The 20,522-nt window shown below is 44.5% G+C and overlaps 2 protein-coding genes across 2 annotated transcripts; one reads left to right on the top strand and one right to left on the bottom strand.

Annotated features, from left to right (window-relative positions):
* The first annotated feature begins 943 nt into the window (after positions 1 to 943).
* Positions 944 to 16,554, top strand: LOC103634452 (synaptotagmin-1). The gene is made up of 13 exons (XM_020540923.3): positions 944 to 1,405; positions 9,137 to 9,265; positions 9,928 to 10,026; positions 10,109 to 10,159; positions 10,258 to 10,381; positions 13,219 to 13,337; positions 13,441 to 13,542; positions 13,638 to 13,712; positions 14,884 to 14,960; positions 15,049 to 15,295; positions 15,387 to 15,740; positions 15,829 to 15,960; positions 16,194 to 16,554. Exons 2-13 carry the CDS (start codon positions 9,155 to 9,157, stop codon positions 16,320 to 16,322), a joined length of 1,620 nt encoding a protein of 539 aa, XP_020396512.1. The 5' UTR covers positions 944 to 1,405; positions 9,137 to 9,154; the 3' UTR covers positions 16,323 to 16,554.
* Positions 16,555 to 16,607: 53 nt separating this feature from the next.
* On the bottom strand, positions 16,608 to 20,092 carry LOC100279347 (uncharacterized). The gene has a single exon (NM_001152366.2). The coding sequence runs from the start codon at positions 19,776 to 19,778 to the stop codon at positions 17,232 to 17,234; it is 2,547 nt and encodes an 848-aa protein (NP_001145838.1). The 5' UTR covers positions 19,779 to 20,092; the 3' UTR covers positions 16,608 to 17,231.
* Positions 20,093 to 20,522: the final 430 nt, after the last annotated feature.

Below are 20,522 nucleotides of genomic sequence, written 5' to 3' on the forward strand. Positions count from 1 at the left end.
AGATCCGTCGTCGCGCCACAGATGCTGGAGCGGCGGTGGCGGTGGCCATCGCAGAGACGGACGGGACAACCGCCGTTGTCACCGGGCCTAGGGTGCGCTGCCGTCGTCCGTCCGCTTCAAGAGCGTCGTCACCGCTTGCTCGCCTGCCTCGGAGCGTCGTTGTCGCTCGTTTCTGGTGGAGCGCCGCCGTCGGTCGCCTGCCTCGAGGTGACACCGCTGCTGGCCCCCAGGATCACCGCCGCTCGCACGCCCTAGAGAACCGCCGCCACCGCTAAAACCTAATTCCTGGCGGCGTGGGGGTGTTTTTATAGTGGTGGCGTGGGCCGGATCGTGGGCCCGATGCACGTAATATGCGCAGACTATATTTGCATAAACTGATACACACATCAGCATAACTCGTATTATATTTTGGCGTAAGCAGTTAGGTACAATAAGCCAAAAAGGGTCCGGTGCGGTCGCGCACCTGGTCGGTACGTGGTCGGGGCTTCCTATAGTTAAATAGAGCCTAGGGCTCTAAATACATATACTATATATATATATATATATATATATATATATATATATATATATATATATATATATATATGACATAATAACGACTAAATATTGTATTGGTTGCATAGTTCTCATGTAGAAATCGTTATTCTTTTTGTGTGCATTAAAATAAAATCTTCAATTATATTTTTGTTTCAATCTTTAGCATTTTAATGTCAATTGCTACTACACTCAATGCATTAGACTTGTTCTGTCATTATAGAATGCAAATAGGACTTCAATAACTGAAATTTAGAAAAACTTCGCTTATCCGATGTAACACTGTAACATGAATAGTCAAAAGAACTCTATATTCACCAGTTGCATTAGAAAAATAAATCATACTGCTTTAACAGTTCACCCGTCGGACGCGTATGTAGTGAAGCTTGTTGAAGTTGAGAAATGTTGCAAAACCATGCAATTGCAAATGCAAGGAAGCAGAGGCAGCTACAGCCAGGTGGTTTGGGGCATCCACGTCCAAGGGAACGGGAAATCACACCACGGGTAGGGGTAGCCCTGGCGCGCACGTCAGCGTCACGAGCCACGCGCGAACTTCACCACGGACCTGTGGAGAAGATCCACCCTCATGCACACGCGCTAGTTTAGTGACCTTAATTATAGCATTTGCGCCCCACGGATTATTGTTAACCCCACCTTGGATCGCGGCCGCCGTGTGCGTGAGCAGCGACGTGCCGACAGCCGAAGGCCCAAACCAATTCGATTCCTCCCCCCTGCCGGCCGAATCAAATTTCTCCGCCGCCGCCCGGAGCACCGATCCCCGAGAGTTCCATGGACTCGCCTTCCGCATCGAGGTATTAGCAAGCCTCGCCGCGTCGCGCCGCACTGCCCCGCCCCGACGCCTGCTGCGCTGGTTCGTCTCGGTTCCCCACCCTCAGCGTTCGGTATGATTCTAGCGTAGAGTCCGCGGTCCGAATTCGTGGGGTATTGCTCTGGAAATTGCCTTCTTATGTTTCACTTGGTTTTCTCGAGCTGGTGATGTCGATCCGCGTCGTCTCTCGAGAACAAATCATAGGATGAACAGTCGATGAAACTTGTATTTCGTTGGGTGCATTTCGTTGTTTTTCTGTTTTGAAAATTCTGATGGGTGATGGGAATGCACTTCATTTGTTTTTTTGGTTTTCAGAGGCACTATAAGTCGATAACTATTCTTAACTCAGTGGATCAACCATATTTAGCCAGGATAAGAATGATCAAATGTATGAGCTACCGCTGTTTTGTTGTCCAGTCAAACGATTTTTTCCCTTAGCCGTACGAATTTTCTGTTTGAGGAGTGCATGACCTGTAACTCTTGAATTCACAACCCACCTAAAAGAATATTGTAATCCTGATTCATGTTTCTGTTCCTTCATACGGAGTATAACATTTTTTCTGAAACCTACTCGCATTTTTGTTTGAGCCTATAAATACTTCTTTCGGTTATATTGATGTTTCGCCTGAGCACGCTCCCATATGTTTATTCCACCAGACGAACACTCTTTATTTGGTTCAATCTAATTTCTCCCTCAGAAGCAAAGATTAAAGCACCAACCGGACTCGCAAGCGAGAGCAACTATTAAAGATACCGTGTGACACCCTCCTTCACTAATCAATATTCGTATCCACTTTTTTGTCTACTCAACTAATATTTAATAGCATACGGTAACGTGGTGCCACTACACATTATTCTACAAACCCAGCATGATCGACTTGAAAGTTGAAAGTTACAAGTATTATCCTTGGCTCAAGGTCCTTATTGTTGTGTTATTGAACCAATTGGCATTAGTTGTACTTGTGCTTGCTCTGTTGCTATCATTTTATTATCGGCTACCTGCCTATCGCTTTTTACTAATTTTTTAACACTTTGTATGTTATTCTTTTGTGATGTGGTTAAAAGCATTACTTTTGTAGATAGTGAGAGCCTTAGTTGATGGGTCCCTCGACTTTCTATTGTTGGAAATTTCCTTTTCCTGCCGAGTATAATTCATATACATGTTTGACTAAGGATTTAGGATCTTGGTGTTATGACTGGTAGAGTCTATAACCGCCGGCCTAAACAGCCTGTAAGTGGGACGTCATTAGAGGGCTCGGCCTAGTTTGTTAGTTGTGGCTATCAGCTAGCAGATAAGATTAGGGAGAAAAGATAGGAGAGAGTTGTTTAGCTCCCAGAAATAATGCTAGAGTTTGTTAGGCCAAGGCTATGTAAAAGCCCCTGGATTGTATTGATTTTGGTTAAGCAAGTTTAATCTAAAGAAGGAGATTGCACTTGCCTCATCCTGTTCACTTGTTCATTGCTTGGGAAACCATAACTGTGGAACAATTGCTTAATCCCTTTGCTAGTGTTCACCAGGTTCATCCTGACACCCTGGAGCTAAAGGATGTGGTTGTTTACCGGTGTTCTGCTTGGTGTTTAGACCCGTCCTTGGTGCCTGCTTCAAGGGAGCTCTGGATCGTCGAACCTCCCTTTGCCGTTGATGGGGTGTCTTCTGGCAGGAGAATGTTGATGTATCCAATCCGCATCACATTCTCGTCTGCCCCGCGGAGGGATGGATCCGATCCTAAGCTTCATGCTATTACTTCGGGCGGTGATGGTTCTGGTCATGTGCAGTAGGGATCCCCTCCTTTTTCAAGACCCCCCCCCCCATTCGAGTGGGAGAAGGGGAGAACATGGTCATTCAGGACGTCTCTCAGTTCATGAACGGTTGGGCCCAAGAGATGAGAACATGCAGCAGCGGAACATTAGCTCGGAGGTGGCAGTTTCAGATTTAAGGAGAACTTTGGAATCTGATGAGGGGACCTTTTCTCCTAGGCTGTTAGAGATGACTGATGACAGGGTTCTTGTTTCACCGGTGAAGGCGAAGCAGCTGAAAGTTTACTTTCGTCAAAGATTCAAGAATGTCCTGAACCTGGAGGAAGCTGGAGCTCCCAATTCTGTCACTGTGCTTCCTCCATCCCCCACAGACGTGGCAGCTGCTGACACGGCTCCATCTGAGTATCCTGTTTCAGATGTTGACGTTGTGTTGGCAACTCCGTCTGGAACGTTACATCCCTCCCTGTCAGATGTGGCAGCAGCACACGCGGCTCCGTCGGAGGCTAATGCCTTAGACGTTGATGCTGAGTTGGCTGCTCCATCTTAGGAGGACATTCCAGCAACAACACATGCTGAGTTGGCTGCTCCATCTGAGGACCCTCCAGCAACAACACAAGATTCTGTGGAGATTTGTGCTCAAGAGCAATTCATCAGCAGATTGTCAAACCAGATCACACGCGTATTACCAATCCCAAAATCTGTCAGACGTCAGTCCTCTACCCCCTTGGCAGTTCCAAGGCTCTACCCCCCTGGCAGTTCCAAGGCGCAGCCGACGTGTGGCGGGGGTTGGGGTTGAATTTAAAATTCAGGATTGGGAAAAAGGTCTAAGAAACAAGCTATGGTGGCTCTTAATATTATTGAGGACAATGAAGGATTCAGCCGTCAAGCTTTAGATGACTACGCCAAGCTCTTCAAGAATACTCTTTCTCGTAGTCATGTGCAGGCTCTTGCTGCCCTTTTTGGGTGGTCTGTCCCAGATAATTTAGAATATATCAATGGGACTGGGGATATTACCGCAACAAGCATATTTTAGCTGGCAGTGTTGTTGTTCTTGTTTGTCGATTTACCTCTCATTGTTACTACATGGATCCGGAAAAAATAATTGTTTGGAATGTTAGAGGTCTTAACTCTCTGGCTCGACAGAATTCTGTCCGTGAGCTCCTCAATTGTTATGGAGCGGATATAATCTGTCTTCAAGAAACTAAGATGGCACAACCTTCTCCGCGTGCTCTCCTCTCTATGTTGGGATCTGATTTTACCGGTTCATTGGCCCTGCCTTCTACTGGTTCGAGGGGTGGAATCCTTATTGCTTGGAGACGACATCTGGGGATAACTGGAGCTACCAGGACAGACATTCATAGTATTTCTGTGCAGTTTTGTTTAGTGGAGGGACACCAGTGGTGGCTTACTTGTGTGTATGGACCGCAATCTAATGAAGCCAAGATTGAATTTCTGCAAGAGCTGAGACATATTAGAGCAGCTTGTCAGGGTCCTTGGATGATTTCTGGGGATTTCAATCTCATTTTGCATGCCAAGGATAAAAACAACTCGCATATTAATCGGGCTATGATGGGTCGATTCAAAAAATTGGTAGATGATCTCGCTCTTAAAGAAATTCCACTCCATGGGCGCAAGTTTACTTGGTCTAATCAGCAGAATCAACCTACTCTTGTCAAACTTGATACAGTTCTGTGCTCCATTGATTGGGAGGAGCTGTTTCCTGGTGCATTGTTACAAAATGCGGCTTCTGAAGATTCTGATCACTGTCCTTTATTATTGGGTCTCAAAGATTGCAAAGGTGTTAAAAGGCGCTTCCATTTTGAATCCTTCTGGACGAAGATTGAAGGGTTTCACGAAGTGGTGCACAACGTCTGGAATTCGGTTCCTGTTGGCCACTGCCCTTATTCCACTTTTGATTTAAAACTCAAAGGGACAGCCAAAGCCCTTCAAGGATGGAGCAGCAAGAAGGTGGGACACATTGAGACTCAACTGCATCTTGCTAGAGATTTGATCCATCAACTTGAGATTGCACAGGATGGTCGTATTTTGTCTGTGTTGGAAAGGTGGCTGTTAAGTAAATTGAAGAAACTCGCTCTGGCTTTGGCCTCAACCAAGCGTACCATTGCCCGCCTTAGATCAAGAATTTCTTGGCTCAAGGAAGGAGATGCAAATTCTAAGTTGTTCCATTCCTTTGCACGTTACAGAAAGAAGAAGAATAGTGTATCCAAGCTTACTGTTGGAAATCAAGTCCTTACTGCTCATAACGACATTGCTGCAGCAGTGGATCAGTTTTACTTTGATTTGATTGGGGCTAATAAAGACAGAAATATTTCGATTAACCTTGAGGCTCTGGAAACTGCTGGCACTCCATCTCCAAATTTGCTCGAGTTGGACAGCCCCATTACTGAGCAAGAAGTGTTCAATGCTATAAATTCTCTGCCCTCTGATAAATCTCCTGGACCGGATGGATTTACTGGTAGATTTTACAAAATTTGCTGGTCCATTATCAAAGAGGATCTTATGGCTGCGGTGACTGCGATTTGGAACAGAAAATTTGATAATTTTCATAAGCTGAACTCTGCTTTTATCACTCTAATCCCAATGAAAGATAATGTTGATCAGGTCAAAGATTTTAGACCTATCAGCCTTGTTCACAGCTTTGCAAAACTAATCACAAAGATATTGGCTAATCGATTGCCTTCAAGACTCAACGATTTGGTCTCTCCAAACCAAAATGCCTTCATTAAGGGTCGCTTTATCCAGGATAATTTCATGTTGGTTCAGCAGACAGCTAAATTACTTCATCAACAAAGACATCCTTGCCTGATGATCAAGCTGGATATTACTAAAGCTTTTGATTCGGTTTCCTGGCCCTTCCTTATTGAGGTCATGCAGAATCTAGGGTTTGGGCAGATCTGGAGAGATATCATTTCAGGGCTGCTTCTCACTTCCTCTACTCGAGTGTTAGTTAATGGTCATCCGGGAAGCATAATTTCTCATAGAAGAGGGCTACGACAGGGGGATCCTCTTTCTCTGATGTTGTTTGTGCTTGTCATGGATGTGCTTGGTCAACTTGTCTCTAAAGCAGATGAGGAAGGTTTGTTACAACCTCTTTCTACTAGGCAGCTTCAACACTGGGTTTCTCTTTATGCTGATGATTTGGTTCTTTTTATTAATCCTATGGCGGAGGACATGACTATGGTTTCAGACATCCTTCAGCTTTTTGGTGAGGCTTCTGGTTTATATAATAATAATCAGAAATCTAGTGTCTATCCCATCAGATGCCATGAAGACAATTTAGAGATTATTCAACAGTTTTGGCCTTGTGAGATATCTAGCTTTCCTTGCAAGTACCTTGGGCTGCCCCTGTCGTTACATAAATTAAGAAGGGAGCAGGTGCAGCCCATTGTGGATAAAATAGCTAATCAATTACCTGGATGGAAAGCTGATTTGTTGACTAAAGCAGGAAGAAGTGTATTGGTGCAATCTGTTTTGATAGGGGTGCTGATTTATAGTGCTATGGTTGTAGGCCTGCCTTCTACTTCTTTGAAGGACATTGATAAAATTCGAAGAGGGTTCCTTTGGCGTGGTCGTAAAAATGCCATGGGTGGCCATTGTGCAGTGGCCTGGGGCAGAGTGTGCAGACCTCGAGAGCTTGGTGGATTGGGCATTTTCAACATCACTGAACTGAGTTGGGCCCTTAAAATGCGTTGGGCTTGGCTGCAAAAAACTGAGTCAGGTCGGCCCTGGGCATCCCTGCCTTTGCATACCCCGAAAATAATTCGAGAGTTTCTACAAATGGCCTTGTATTCTGAGATTGGAAGTGGAGCTTCTACCCTTTTCTGGAGTGATCGATGGTTGGGTCGGCAGCGGATTGTGGATATCGCTCCCCGACTTTTTGAGACCATTCCTAAGAAGCTGATTAACAAAAGGACAGTTCAGGAGGCGATCGAGGATAATGGCTGGATTAATGATATTCCTGGGAGTTTATCTGTTGGTGCACTTGCAGACTTCCTGTGTATTTGGGATTTGGTGGCCCAAGTTGAACTATACCCCGATAAGGAGGACAAACATATTTTTCGGCTGGTTGCTAATGGCAAATATTCGACTAAAGCTGCTTATGAGGGGCTCTTCATTGGAGCTGTGGAGTTTGAACCTTTTGAGCGGATTTGGAAAACTTGGGCTCCGCCCAAATGCCGATTCTTCTTGTGGCTGGTGGCTCATAAGAAATGTTGGACAGCAGATAGACTTGAGAAGCGGGGGCTGGATCATCCGGAAAAATGTCCTTTATGTGATCAGGAGAGGGAGACAATTGACCATCTGCTTGTGAATTGCGTTTTCTCAAGAGAATGTTGGTTCCTCCTTCTAAGGCAATTCGGGCTGCAGGGTTTGGCCCCCCAACCAACGAATATTAATATTATGGAGTGGTGGCATCAAGCAAATGAAGCTATTCAGGGGTCCTTCAGAGATGGCCTAAACTCCCTCATTATTCTGGGCGCTTGGATTTTGTGGAATCACCGGAACAGATGCATCTTTGATGGCCTTTCCCCTAATATTGCTAATTTTCTAATCCATGTTGGGGATGAGCGCCGTCTGTGGGAGACTGCCGGGGCCAAGGGGTTGACCTCCCTTGTTGCTTCCCTCTCTCATGTAGACTAGAGTTATATAGATGAATCAGTCTATGTTAGTGTCGTTCAGGCCGCCGTAAGGCGTCAGTTGTACCCCGGTCTATTTTAGACCTTGTTTATTTCTTCTTTTAATATAATGATACGCAGCTCTCCTGCGTGTTCGAGAAAAAAAAGAGTAGTATATGGCAGAGACCCTCCCCCACTCATACCATACCAGCAAGGGTCAGCAGGGACACAGGCAGTTGAGGTCTTGAGGACATGTTACGGGAACAGGACTTATTTCTCGTTGAGGTCAGGGATAGGCTCCTTCAAGCACAGGAACATGCCAGACAGTTTTATGATGGCACTCACTGTGATATGGAGTTCAAGGTTGGAGATTGGGTGTGGCTACGTCTTCTACACCGACAGACAGTCACTGGTTCAACGACCTAAGGGAAAACTGGGTCCACGCTATGCAGGACCTTTCCAAGTTCTGGAACGCATCGACACGGTCGCCTACAGGCTGGAATTACCCAAGGGAGCTCGCATACACGATGTGTTCCATGTGGGCCTTCTCAAACCTTTCCGCGGCGCCCCGCCGGTTCTACCACCAGCCCTGCCTGCTATGGAAAACGGGAGACTGCTACCAACACCACAGAAGGTACTACGAGCACGACTGCAGAGGGGTGAATGACACATTTTGGTCTAGTGGAATGAAGAGCAGCCAGAAGAGTCCACCTGGGAGCCACTCAAGCACTTCCAATCTTCGTATCCACAGTTCCAGCTCGAGGACGAGCTGTTCGTCGAGGGAGGGAGAGATCTTATGACTGGCAGAGTCTAACCGCCGGCCTAAACAACATGTAAGTGGGCCGTCACTAGAGGGCTCAGCCTAGTTAATTAGTTGTGGCTATCAGCCAGCTGATAAGCTTAGGGAGAAAAGATAGGAGAGAGTTGTTTAGCTCCCTGAAATAATGCTAGATTTTGTTAGGCCAAGGCTATGTAAAAGCCCCTGGATTGTATTGATCGGTTAAGCAAGTTTAATTTAAAGGAGATTGCACTTGCCTCATCCTATTCACTTGTTCCGGGCGTGGAGCACCTGAGTTCATCACGGCTCCCGCACGACCTTCCTGCTCCCATCCTAAGTCCAGCAGCCATACATACAATCTTCGTAGTCGGGGTAATCCTGACACTTGATGTTTATTTTTTTGTGCAATAAATTGAATAGGATCTTTGTTATTTGTGCTAGAGCCTAGAAGGTCAGGCCACTCTAGTTGTTTCATTGCAATTTAGCAGAGTGAAAATATTTTTTTGGTTTTCAGTTTTTTTCGTTTGTGCAAATTTGATTGATTATATTCTTTTTTATGTTTGTTTTGCAACTTTTGGTTGAAAACTGGCATTTGGTCTGCAGGTTTTGGAAGGATCCAAGATGGGTGTAATCAGCACAGTGCTTGGTTTCTTTGGGTTTGGATTTGGGTTATCTGCTGGCATTGTAATTGGTTACTTCTTCTTCATCTACGTACAACCAACTGATGTCAAGGTGGGTACTTTTCCTTTTGGTCTTCTGTCTTTCTTACTGTATATAATTTTTCTTCACTACTGTATAATGAATAGTTGGATTGTTGACAACTGTTTTGCTGATATGTTTCCAAATTATTTTTTGAGAGATCTGTAGACAACTTGATCTGAAGTTAAGACAACAAAGACGAGCTGGCCTTTGTTGAATACATTTACTTTTTTTTTGTTGTGTATCACATTATTACTACACAGTCTGATCAGCGTTGCTAACATATGTATGCTATAGACCTCTACATATGCATCTGCAATTTGCCTTTCATGCCTTTTATACTGATCGAGCACTCTTGGGGCAAGGGGGTGGGGGTTACCATGGTGTTTGTGTTTACTTCCTAACTTAATGTGTTGCTTGGTGATGGCATATGTTGCACGCACCCAGGTAAGGGCCATTTCATGAAGGATATGGAGACCTGGAGACATATATGACTCTTTACTCCTTTGCACTTGCACAGTATTTAGTTTGGGTGTTTTTTGTTATATTTTGCAGTCTGGTTTGTGTAATACCTGCAAGGATTTGAGTCAAGTGGTTTAATATGCTGAATGCATATGCCATCTGTTTTTTTTCACTTGCTTCTATAATATATGGAGTTATGGGAATGATTTTCTTTCTCTTTACTTTTCTGTCAGGATGTCAAGGTCCGGCCGCTTGTAGAATATGATTCAAAATCCTTGGAGGGCATCCTTCCCGAAATTCCTTTGTGGGTCAAGAATCCTGACTATGATAGAGTATGCTCCTTTGATGAACTAGCAATAAACTATGTTAATTATATTAGTGCTTTTAGATTCTCATTTTCTTCCTCATCTCTAGATTGATTGGTTGAATAGGTTCTTGGAGTTGATGTGGCCTTATCTTAACAAGGTACCCGCATCTTATCATTTGCTCTGGGACAGCATAAAATCATTATCTCTGGTTGACACTGAATTTGCCATGCTTTGTGTTTTGTTTTTATCCTGTAGGCTATCTGCAGAACTGCACAAGATATCGCGAAGCCAATTATTGCTGAGAATACTGCTAAGTATAACATAGACACTGTTGAGTTTGAAACACTTACTTTGGGTAGCTTGCCACCCACCTTTCAAGGTCAGCAGTGTTGCATTTTTTTTGTTTCCCTTATAAGCATGCACATGTATTTCACATGGTTTTTAGGCCTTACATTGAACTATAATATTTACAAATGGGTGAGGGTTTGAAGGGGCAGCAAAAGGCTAAGGCAGATGGACAACATAGTGGGTATAGGGTTTAGGGTTTAGAGTTTATTAGGTTTTAGGGGAAAGCGCATACAATTTCGAAGAAATTTTGGAAAAAGAGAGAAAAGACATGCATGTTTATTGTTGTAGATGAAGACTCCATTATGAACCAGATATTTTTAGATGTACTAATTCCATTTTTTTTGCAAAGTAAAAATTAGAAAAAGATGAATGAATCGCGCACAGATGGTGAAGGTGCAGTGAGTAACGAAAAGGGAAAACGAAGGAAAGTGTGGGACTAATTCGAAACGGATGAGGAAGCAACGTAAAAGAATGAGGAAGCTACAGTAAGAAACGTACGGCGGAAAGCTAAAAGAAGTATAGAAAACCCTTCTCACCTGGAAAAGTGGCGGTCGCGAGAGGATGCGGAGGAAGCTGCGGTGTCGTTGTCGTCGGCGGTCGCGAGAGGATGTGGAGGGCGAAGCTGTAGCGTCGCTGCTGCTATCAAAGGGAAGTGTATAGGGTTTAGGGTTTAGAGTTTATTAGGTTTTAGGGGAAAGCGCATACAATTTCGAAGAAATTTTGGAAAAAGAGAGAAAAGACATGCATGTTTATTGTTGTAGATGAAGACTCCATTATGAACCAGATATTTTTAGATGTACTAATTCCATTTTTTTTGCAAAGTAAAAATTAGAAAAAGATGAATGAATCGCGCACAGATGGTGAAGGTGCAGTGAGTAACGAAAAGGGAAAACGAAGGAAAGTGTGGGACTAATTCGAAACGGATGAGGAAGCAACGTAAAAGAATGAGGAAGCTACAGTAAGAAACGTACGGCGGAAAGCTAAAAGAAGTATAGAAAACCCTTCTCACCTGGAAAAGTGGCGGTCGCGAGAGGATGCGGAGGAAGCTGCGGTGTCGTTGTCATCGGCGGTCGCGAGAGGATGTGGAGGGCGAAGCTGTAGCGTCGCTGCTGCTATCAAAGGGAAGTGTGGGACTGATATATTCACTGTAGAAAGCGACGACCAGGCCGGCGGAAACAGCTCCGTCGTCGAAGACGGAACGCACAGTGAGAAACGAAAAAGGAAAAAGGTAAGAGAAGTGAGAACATTTGTTCTTATCTTTACCTTAGAAAGCGACGGTGGGAGGAGCCAGAAGCCGGCGACAGCAGCTATGGCGCCGTTGTTCTCCTCGTCAGCGTCGCCTCTTTCTGCTCACACCAGCAAGAAGATGTGAGAAGGGTACTCTGACATTTTCTAATCTGAAGCGGCGACGAAGATGTGGCCAATATTTTTTCTCACTTTTTAAATGCAGTGTAGTACGTGAGGTGACAGAAGCTAGAGACTTCGAGAGGAGGTACGATAGTGGCCAAGTTTCATGTGAGCTGCTGTTTATTATCTTTTATTGGAAGTTGAAGCGGTAGGTCATGGTAAAGTCAAAGAAGTAGCGGGCACCTGACACACGTACGCCCAAGATTTCAAGCAACGGTGGACACCGGACACGTGAACGGTGAGGATTTTTTCAACGACGTGGACACGGTGATTGGCAAGGAAGCCGTATCGGCTTAATAAGAAGAAATTAGATGCCACATATTGTGCATGACATCACTGCAAGCAATCGTGCCTCATTTATGTGGCTTCCTTCTTTTTTCCTAGTATCTTGAGTTACCATTTATAGGTTCTTGAGTAGTCACATCAACCCTGATTGGTAAAATAGCTGTGGTCGTAGTTGTTAAAATCGTGATTCTATGGCATGATTTTATGACCTTGTGATGTTAGTTTATCAACTTGATTCTACGATTATGCAAGTGGAATCTACAATCTTACAGTTCTAATAGTTATACAATAGCAAAAACCACAAAGCCTTTGGGCACATGGATAGATATTTTCCATGCACTCCTATTTAAGACTGAATCTTTGGTATATCTCATTCTTTCAAGTCTCCTATTACTATCTCTTTCTGTGTTAACTTTGGTCTTCCTCTTCCATCTCTTCTCATTACTATCGTGCCTTAGGATCTCACTACACATTGACCGATTGACGCCTCTAGAGTTCTTCGTTGGACATGTCCAAACTATATCAATCGATGTTGGATAATGTTTTTTTTCAATTAGCGCTACCTCTAGCCTATCACATATATTATCATTTCGGATTCGATCCCTCGTACGGTTCTAATAGTTATGATCTTATGATTTGCAATCCTACCATTGGAATTCCAATCCGATTCAAGTTTACGCTTTTAACAACTTTAATTGTAGTTCAAAACTTTTAATTACTGATGATATGAGTTGTGGCCATGTGGAGACACTGCTACAACTGTGTTCTAGATGAGCTGCTATATATTGAGTTTAGGGTTGAATGTTCCATTCCTTAGTGTTACATCATAATCACCAGTTTATCACACTTTTTGCTTGGCTATGTACAACTGGTGAAGTTTATACATCAACTTTCTGATGTATAGCCTAGCCAACTGTACACAAGCTTATGTTAGGTTTGCTTATATGTGATGCTAGTTTGCATGGTGTAGTGGTGAGAACTGTCTCGCTGAGTCACCGGGTTCGATGCAGCCTCTCTATATTCGTGGGAGGAAGGCTTGCCTCGGTTGGCTTGCCTCAATTTATCCTTTCCCTAGATTCCATTCATGTAGGAGCCTCTAGCACTGAGTCTATCCCAATTTTTACAACTGCAGTTGCAAATATATATTTTGAAGCAATTCATGCCTTTTCCTCCTAGGGATGAAAGTCTACATCACAGAGGAGCAAGAGCTGATAATGGAACCATCTCTTAAATGGGCTGCAAACCCAAATATTACTGTTGTTGTAAAAGCCTATGGTTTGAAAGCTACTATCCAGGTATGAAATATTCGGTCGTAAGCTGGATTTGTAACCGATATTCACTTAATCATTTGTCGCGTTGAGTCGAGCCAACTGAAATATGCCTTTTGAGATATTTCAGATTGTGGATCTACAAGTCTTTGCATCACCTCGCATTACTCTGAAGCCATTGGTGCCTACATTTCCTTGCTTTGCAAAAATCCTTGTCTCACTTATGGAGAAGGTGTGGCAACTGATTATTCGTTTGAATTACTCTGGTATTTGTGTTTGAATAATCCTGGTCCACCATTTGTTTGCTAATTGTGATTGGTTTTGCAGCCACACGTTGACTTTGGGCTAAAACTTCTTGGAGCAGATGTAATGGCTATTCCTGGTCTTTACATATTTGTTCAGGTATTTGTGACTATTGTTCAAACATTTTCATGTGAGCTAAATGTTAAAGTTCCATTAATCTTTCTGAACATACTAATGGTTTTTGTTGCACTGTCATTAATGGTTTCGTTTCAAAAAGAAATTATGAATATATTATTATTTCCATTCATTTTGTTGTGCATGGAAAACAGTTATCCATATGTTCGAACCTTGACTTATGTGTTTTGTTGGTTTTTAACTCTAGTCTACCCTCACTTGCTTGGGACTAAAAGTCTTTGTTGTTGTTGTTGTTGTTGTCATTTTGTTCATTTATTCCTGACTCCCGTTTCAATATTTTCATGTGCAAGTTTATTCATATTTTACACTTTGTTGTGAACAATGTTGAAATTCCATTATGTTTTCTGAACATAGTAATGGTTTTTGTGGCACTGTCATGAATGGTTTCATTTTAAAAAGAAGTAATGAATAGATTATTATTTCCCTTTTAATGGTCACATCATACTTTTAATATGATTACCTGGCCTACTGGCATAGTGTGAGAAGCCTTTCCACATAGCCAAAGGTCTTGTATTCGATGCAGCCTCTCTGTAAAAAAATGTGGGGGTAAGACTTGTCTCGGTTATTACTTCCGTAGACTCCAATCCTGTAGGAGCCGACAACACTGGGTCTATCCTTTATCTGGCCTGTTCGCGAAAGGGCACTCCTTAGGTTCTGGGTTTGACTCCCCGTGGGAGCGAATTTCAAGCTGTTGTTAAAAAAATCTCCTTATCTGTCCCACGCCAAAGCACAGGTCTAAGGCTCGGCTCCGGACGCGGTCGTTCTCACATGGGCTTCGATGCCACTGTGTATAGGTGGGACAGGGGTTCGAGGGTTTTCTCGACCTGTGTGAGAAAGTCTTCTTAATACAATTAATACAATATTCGGGGGCTATTTCACTCACCGCAGGTCGAGTTTTTTTCTTTATCTGGCCTGTTCCTGATATTGTCCTCCATTTCTTTAAACACATGCATTTGTGTACTGAACGCAGCATTTCTATGCTTTGATGGTTGGTCACCTGGGTTTAAACTTCAAGTGTTATTCTTCTGTAGTGTCTAGTTTGCTCTTTAAAGTGGATGTGATGTGTGGTATTCTAATTCACTCCTTTCAGTTCAGTTAACTCATTTCAATAATGATATCTTTCCTGCATTTACAGGAGACCATCAAGGAACAAGTAGCAAGCATGTATTTGTGGCCGAAGACGCTAGAAGTGCCTATAATGGATCCCTCGAAGTAATTTTTTGGTACCTCTTCTATTTTTAATATGTACATAAAAACCTGTATCTGATGTGGAATGAGTAAATGGTTTTCATATTCCCAGAGCATCAAAAAGACCCGTTGGAATTCTACTTGTGAAGGTTGTAAGAGCCCAAAATCTGCGGAAGAAGGATCTGCTGGGTAAATCTGACCCATACGTGAAACTTAAGATGTCAGATGATAAACTTCCATCCAAGAAGACAACTGTAAAGCGCAGCAATCTCAATCCAGAGTGGAATGAAGATTTCAAATTTGTTGTGACAGATCCAGAGAACCAGGCTCTTGAAGTTGATGTCTTCGACTGGGAACAGGCATGGCTTCCGGTCCTTTTTAAATTATGTTGTAGTTTTTCTGCCAACTTAATTAAAAAAACAATATGATGTTTTTTTTTGTTATTTATAGGTTGGGAAACATGAAAAGATGGGAATGAACATGATCACACTTAGAGAACTCCCACCAGAGGAGACTAAAGTTACTACCCTTAACTTGCTTAAGACCATGGACCCAAATGATGTACAAAATGAGAAATCTCGTGGTGAGCTTACTCTAGAGCTCATATACAAGCCTTTCAAGGAAGAAGATATAGAGAAAGAAGATACAGAGAGTGCTGATGTGATAGAGAAAGCTCCAGATGGTACTCCAGCTGGTGGTGGCTTGCTTTATGTTATTGTTCATGAAGCCCAAGATCTTGAGGGGAAGCACCATACAAACCCATATGCAAAAATTATTTTCAAAGGCGAGGAGAAGAAAACAAAGGTATTATGTAATCAAATTATGATTTATATCTTCATGGAATGGCCATGACATATATATCTCTTTATTTACTCTTCATCCCCTGTACTAGGTCATCAAGAAGAATAGGGATCCAAGATGGGAGGATGAATTTGAGTTCGTGTGTGAGGAGCCTCCTGTAAATGATAAACTGCATGTTGATGTCCTAAGTAAAGCCTCGAAGAAAGGGCTAATACATGGCAAGGTAGAATGAAATTCTTACCCTACATTTAATTTACTGATCTACTACATCCTACCGGTTGCCCTGTTACCAGAAGAAGGGGGAATGGTTGATATTTACTCCTGGCATTACGACTATATCACTAGTTGATGCATTGTTTTTTTTTTTTTGGAGCCTCTGCTAGCTTGTAGCATGTAGAAACAGAATCCGAAGAGGTCAAATGTCTTGTGTCCTGATACCTGTATTTCTTGGTCCAGGAAACTTTGGGCTACATTGATATTAGCCTCGCAGACGTGATCAGCAACAAGCGGATTAATGAAAAGTACCATCTCATAGACTCAAAAAATGGTCAGATCCAAATCGAGTTGCAGTGGAGAACTTCCTAGACAGGAAAAAGCCAGAATGCCTGAATGTAGTACACACGTATGTTCCTATATTCAGTTTGCGGATGTCTGTGATTGAGATTGAGCTCGTGTAGATAGTTTCTTTGTTTATGGACATCTTTGTTCAGATCTCCTCTTAGTTGCTCAAATTTCCGACAAGCACTATGTATGCATGTTTATGGAACTGAACCTATTCTTTGACTAATGGCAGACCATACAAGAGCATTCTGGCATTGGTGTGGAATTTGCATCAAATCAAAAGACCTCAAAGTAAAACTATAGAACTGGAAAATAAAACTTTAGGAACATACTCTACTTCATAGCTTTCAAACCAGGCGACGGTTCCGATTCTAGACCTGGTCGCTTTTAGTTTTACTTTACTTTGACTATTGACAAACCCTTCTTCCATTACCTGCATCAAATCAGAAGACTTCAAAGCCCTATAAGGCGAATGCTCCAAGACGTAGCAGGCGGGTGGCTGGAATTGGTGTGGAATTTGCTATGCAGGATTGGGGTGGAAAATCTTCCAAGAAAGCTATGAAGGCCTTGCACATCATCAGTAATGGAGAAATCAGTCAAGAAGCCCAACGGGAGTATGCTGCGCTTTTCAAACATCCTCTGTCCCCGTCTGTTAGCAATACTCACTAATCCCTAACCGAACAGCAGGAGTGGAGGAAGATACACAGCAGGAGTGGAGGAAGATACAAGAGAAGGTAGGGAAGATCACAGGAAGGATGGAGTATCTTCTGCAGAGAGAAAATAGTTGTTCATGTTTTCGATAATCCTGACCCTTCCATCAGGTAGTGCATAAGTACTACTTGCTTACAAGCTGCCAAACCAGGCCCAGCTATCCTCGCGCACGCAGGCGCCCAACAGGTCACTTTCTTCGGTCTGGCCCATATACACGATCGCTCAGATGATGCACACGAGGCGGACGCGACCCGCCATCAGCCACCACACCGTTTTCCATCTCATCAGTACTGACATTTCCCCCTTCTTAAGATTTGGCTTGCCCTCAAGCCAAAGCATCAGGAACTTGAGGTTGAAGACCACTATGCTAGGATCCCATGGAGTTAGCAAGTCGATAACCCCTATCAAATATTTACCACAATCGATCATATGTGTCACTCCAATAGAGGTAAGCATAAGATGAAGCTCATGACAAATATAACCATTGGCCGCTTCTAGCATTTCTGGTAGTAAATGGCTTTCTGTGTTGGTGGCTAACTCCTGTGACCAAGACTTGCACAATAGAATATTAGGAAATGAAAACTGCACACCACAAAATCCCTCGACTAGTGATGAATACTTGACCATTTTGAAAAATAATAGGCTGCCCATCTTATCGCCCATTTCATCTCTGTACCAACCCGTTGGTCCATCATCTGGGAGGAGAGCTAGCATGACTGGCCCTCTCGCACCTTGTTTAGGCGTCAGGACCCCCAGATTCCAGCTGATGTCCGTCGTGACAAATCCAGGTCGCACACAGTTGATGCGCATCTCCGGATACCTCCTTGCTATGATCCTGGTGTACAGATTGATGACCATTTTCGACAGGCTGTAGGCTGGTAGCATCACGGGCCACCCAGCCTCTTCCAGCCGACCGCTCCTCAGGTCTTCCAAGAATGTGTTGAGTACTGCTTGTATCCGGTCCTCGTCCCAGATGTCAATGTTGCTCAAATCGTTTCGCAACTTCTCATTTGGCATTCTCTTCAGCTCCGACGCAAGTGAGGAAGCATTGACAATCCTTGCTCCTCCTGATGTAAATAGCTTCAGAAGTGGAAGAAGAGCCAACATTATTCTCCCAGACATAAATTTTTCCCTTGTAATTAGCAAAAATAGGCCAACAAAGTATTGCTTAGAAAATTTAGTAATCATGTGCAGAGAACGGCAGACTCCTGTATTGAGATAGACAAACTCCATCAACAACTGTATCTCAGATCTGGTGTTAGGAACTAGATGTTGCCAAGGTGGCTTCCAGAACAACTCTCTCTCAGCATGAAATGTAGAAAATAACGGATCTGCAGCTGCCAGCACACATTCTACTCCACTAAAATAGCACCGAGATAACAGTAGCATACTTGGAATAACTAGCATCACAACAAGGTCATCACCAACCAAACATAATGTCATAGGTGGTGTCCAAGGAGTTAGTAATTGTGATGCTCTGCACCCATAATACTTGGACCTGACAAATTGGAAATACCAAAAAGACCACCAGAGGAAATCTCTGAATTTCGACTGACCTGGATGTAACCATGGAGGCTTCCAACACCAACTGAAACACCGGTTCATAGAATCTCCATCATCCTTGGCAAGAAGGGTGTTGGTTGAGCATGAAGCAACAATTGACATTGAGTTGTTCCAGGACAAGGTATTGCTAAAATCGAAGACAAGAATTGTGCCATGGCTCCTGGGCCATGCAGCGAATCCATGGTGAGTACCAAAATAGACTTGTTGCGATTGCCATGAGATAGGCCATAGGTCAAGACCACTATTTGTCAACTCAAGTTGTAGCCATGTTTGTTGCTGAACAACTCGCTCCACCGGCGACGACCACAGGTTCACTACACTTTCGTCACAAATAGTGAATCTGGCGGTGCCGAGCTTAAGGTGAAGCATAAACTCTCTCAGACACTCCATGTTGCTGAGTGATATGTTGGTAGACAGGAAAGTAGAATTAGCAGGTAAGACATTATCCATCATACTCAGTCCACCGCGAAGGAAGAGGAGTGGTATTGGTGTATCTTCTTGAGCAGAAGATGCTGATGAGCATGTCGACACAGCAGGCTGCGCGTCCAGCCAGGTGGCCGGTGCAGCCATGGTTGTAGTAGTTGTTGTTGTCAGAGCTGAGGATGCGGGTGTCGTTGTCGCGGAATTGGTGCTTTGCTGCATTTCATCGAACACCGCCTTGGCACCAATCGAGGTAGGTGAACGCTTGAGGTGATGCAGTAGCAGGTGCTCGATCTGGCCAGTGCAGATGGCGTCCACCTTCTTTTCCCCCACGTTGCACACTGGGTGCACGACGGCGACCATGTCCCACTCCTTGCTGACGGCCTGGTGGTGGCTTGACAGGAAGTTACGCGTGAGGAAGAGGGTGCACCTGAGTTGGTCCTCCACCACGGACACCGCGTTGTTGCCGGTGACCTGGGCGACGATGTGCTCTGCGGCGGCAGCAGTCGGTAGGTCAATGTGGTCGAAGTCGATTTCTGCCTGGAGAAGCAGCTCCAGGTACTTGAGCGATGGTCTGGGCGCCCTCGAAGCGAAGAGCGCGGGCGCGGCCTTAGCGAGCGCGTCCGCGGTAACGGCGCTCGAGACCTCGTTGTTGGGGTCGGTGGAGGCGACGTTGAAGGAGGCGGGAGTGCACCGGCGCAGGATGAGCCACGCCTCAACTCCATCCCGCTGATCCAAGTGGGGAAGGAAGGCGGTGTCGGCCTCGCGCTCCAGGAGATGGGACATCACGGATCCGTGGCCGCCGTGGACGGAGCTGTCGTCGTCCGAGTCAAGCGGGGCACCCGAATCGTCGTTGAAGAAGCGTCCGCGTGCGGCCGGGTGCACCGATTCCACCGCAACCTCTGGTGTGACATAGGCAGTCGCGTCGGGGTTGGAGGAAGGGTTGTCCCAGTGGCCGGCGAACTCGGCGTTGGCAGACACGTCTGCTCCATCGAAGAATCCACCCCAATTGTCGGCGTTGATGGGTTCCTCGTAGCGCTGCTCGTCGGAATCGACGCCACTGTCGAAGAGGTTGCCCCAGTTGTCGGCGACCACGTCGGCTCCGACAACCGTGCACTGGGTCGGAACAGGGACGCGCCTGGATGCCTCCCGCGCGGCATCCCTCATGGACCATCGCGCGTCGAACTTGTCGAAGAGCTCGCTAATGGCGTTGAGGATGAGCTTCGTATCGAGCGACATGTCGATGCAGCAGTCGAGGAAAACAGATCGAGGTAGAAAACTCCGAGGATCGAACGAATCTGATACCAATTGTTAGCAATACTCACTAATCCCTAACCGAACAGCAGGAGTGGAGGAAGATACACAGCAGGAGTGGAGGAAGATACAAGAGAAGGTAGGGAAGATCACAGGAAGGATGGAGTATCTTCTGCAGAGAGAAAATAGTTGTTCATGTTTTCGATAATCCTGACCCTTCCATCAGGTAGTGCATAAGTACTACTTGCTTACAAGCTGCCAAACCAGGCCCAGCTA

The sequence above is a fragment of the Zea mays genome, chromosome 7 (assembly GCF_902167145.1).
Source record: "Zea mays cultivar B73 chromosome 7, Zm-B73-REFERENCE-NAM-5.0, whole genome shotgun sequence".
Classification (NCBI taxonomy): domain Eukaryota; kingdom Viridiplantae; phylum Streptophyta; class Magnoliopsida; order Poales; family Poaceae; genus Zea; species Zea mays.

Bases quoted from the DNA above. Each gene is read 5' to 3' on its own strand.
- LOC103634452 (XM_020540923.3), top strand. From the start codon at position 9,155: ATGGGTGTAATCAGCACAGTGCTTGGTTTCTTTGGGTTTGGATTTGGG. The intron at 9,266-9,927 runs GTGGGTACTTTT...CTTTTCTGTCAG, and splicing joins TACAACCAACTGATGTCAAG to GATGTCAAGGTCCGGCCGCT. The intron at 10,160-10,257 runs GTACCCGCATCT...TTTATCCTGTAG, and splicing joins TGTGGCCTTATCTTAACAAG to GCTATCTGCAGAACTGCACA.
- LOC100279347 (NM_001152366.2), bottom strand. From the start codon at position 19,778: ATGTCCCATCTCCTGGAGCGCGAGGCCGACACCGCCTTCCTTCCCCAC.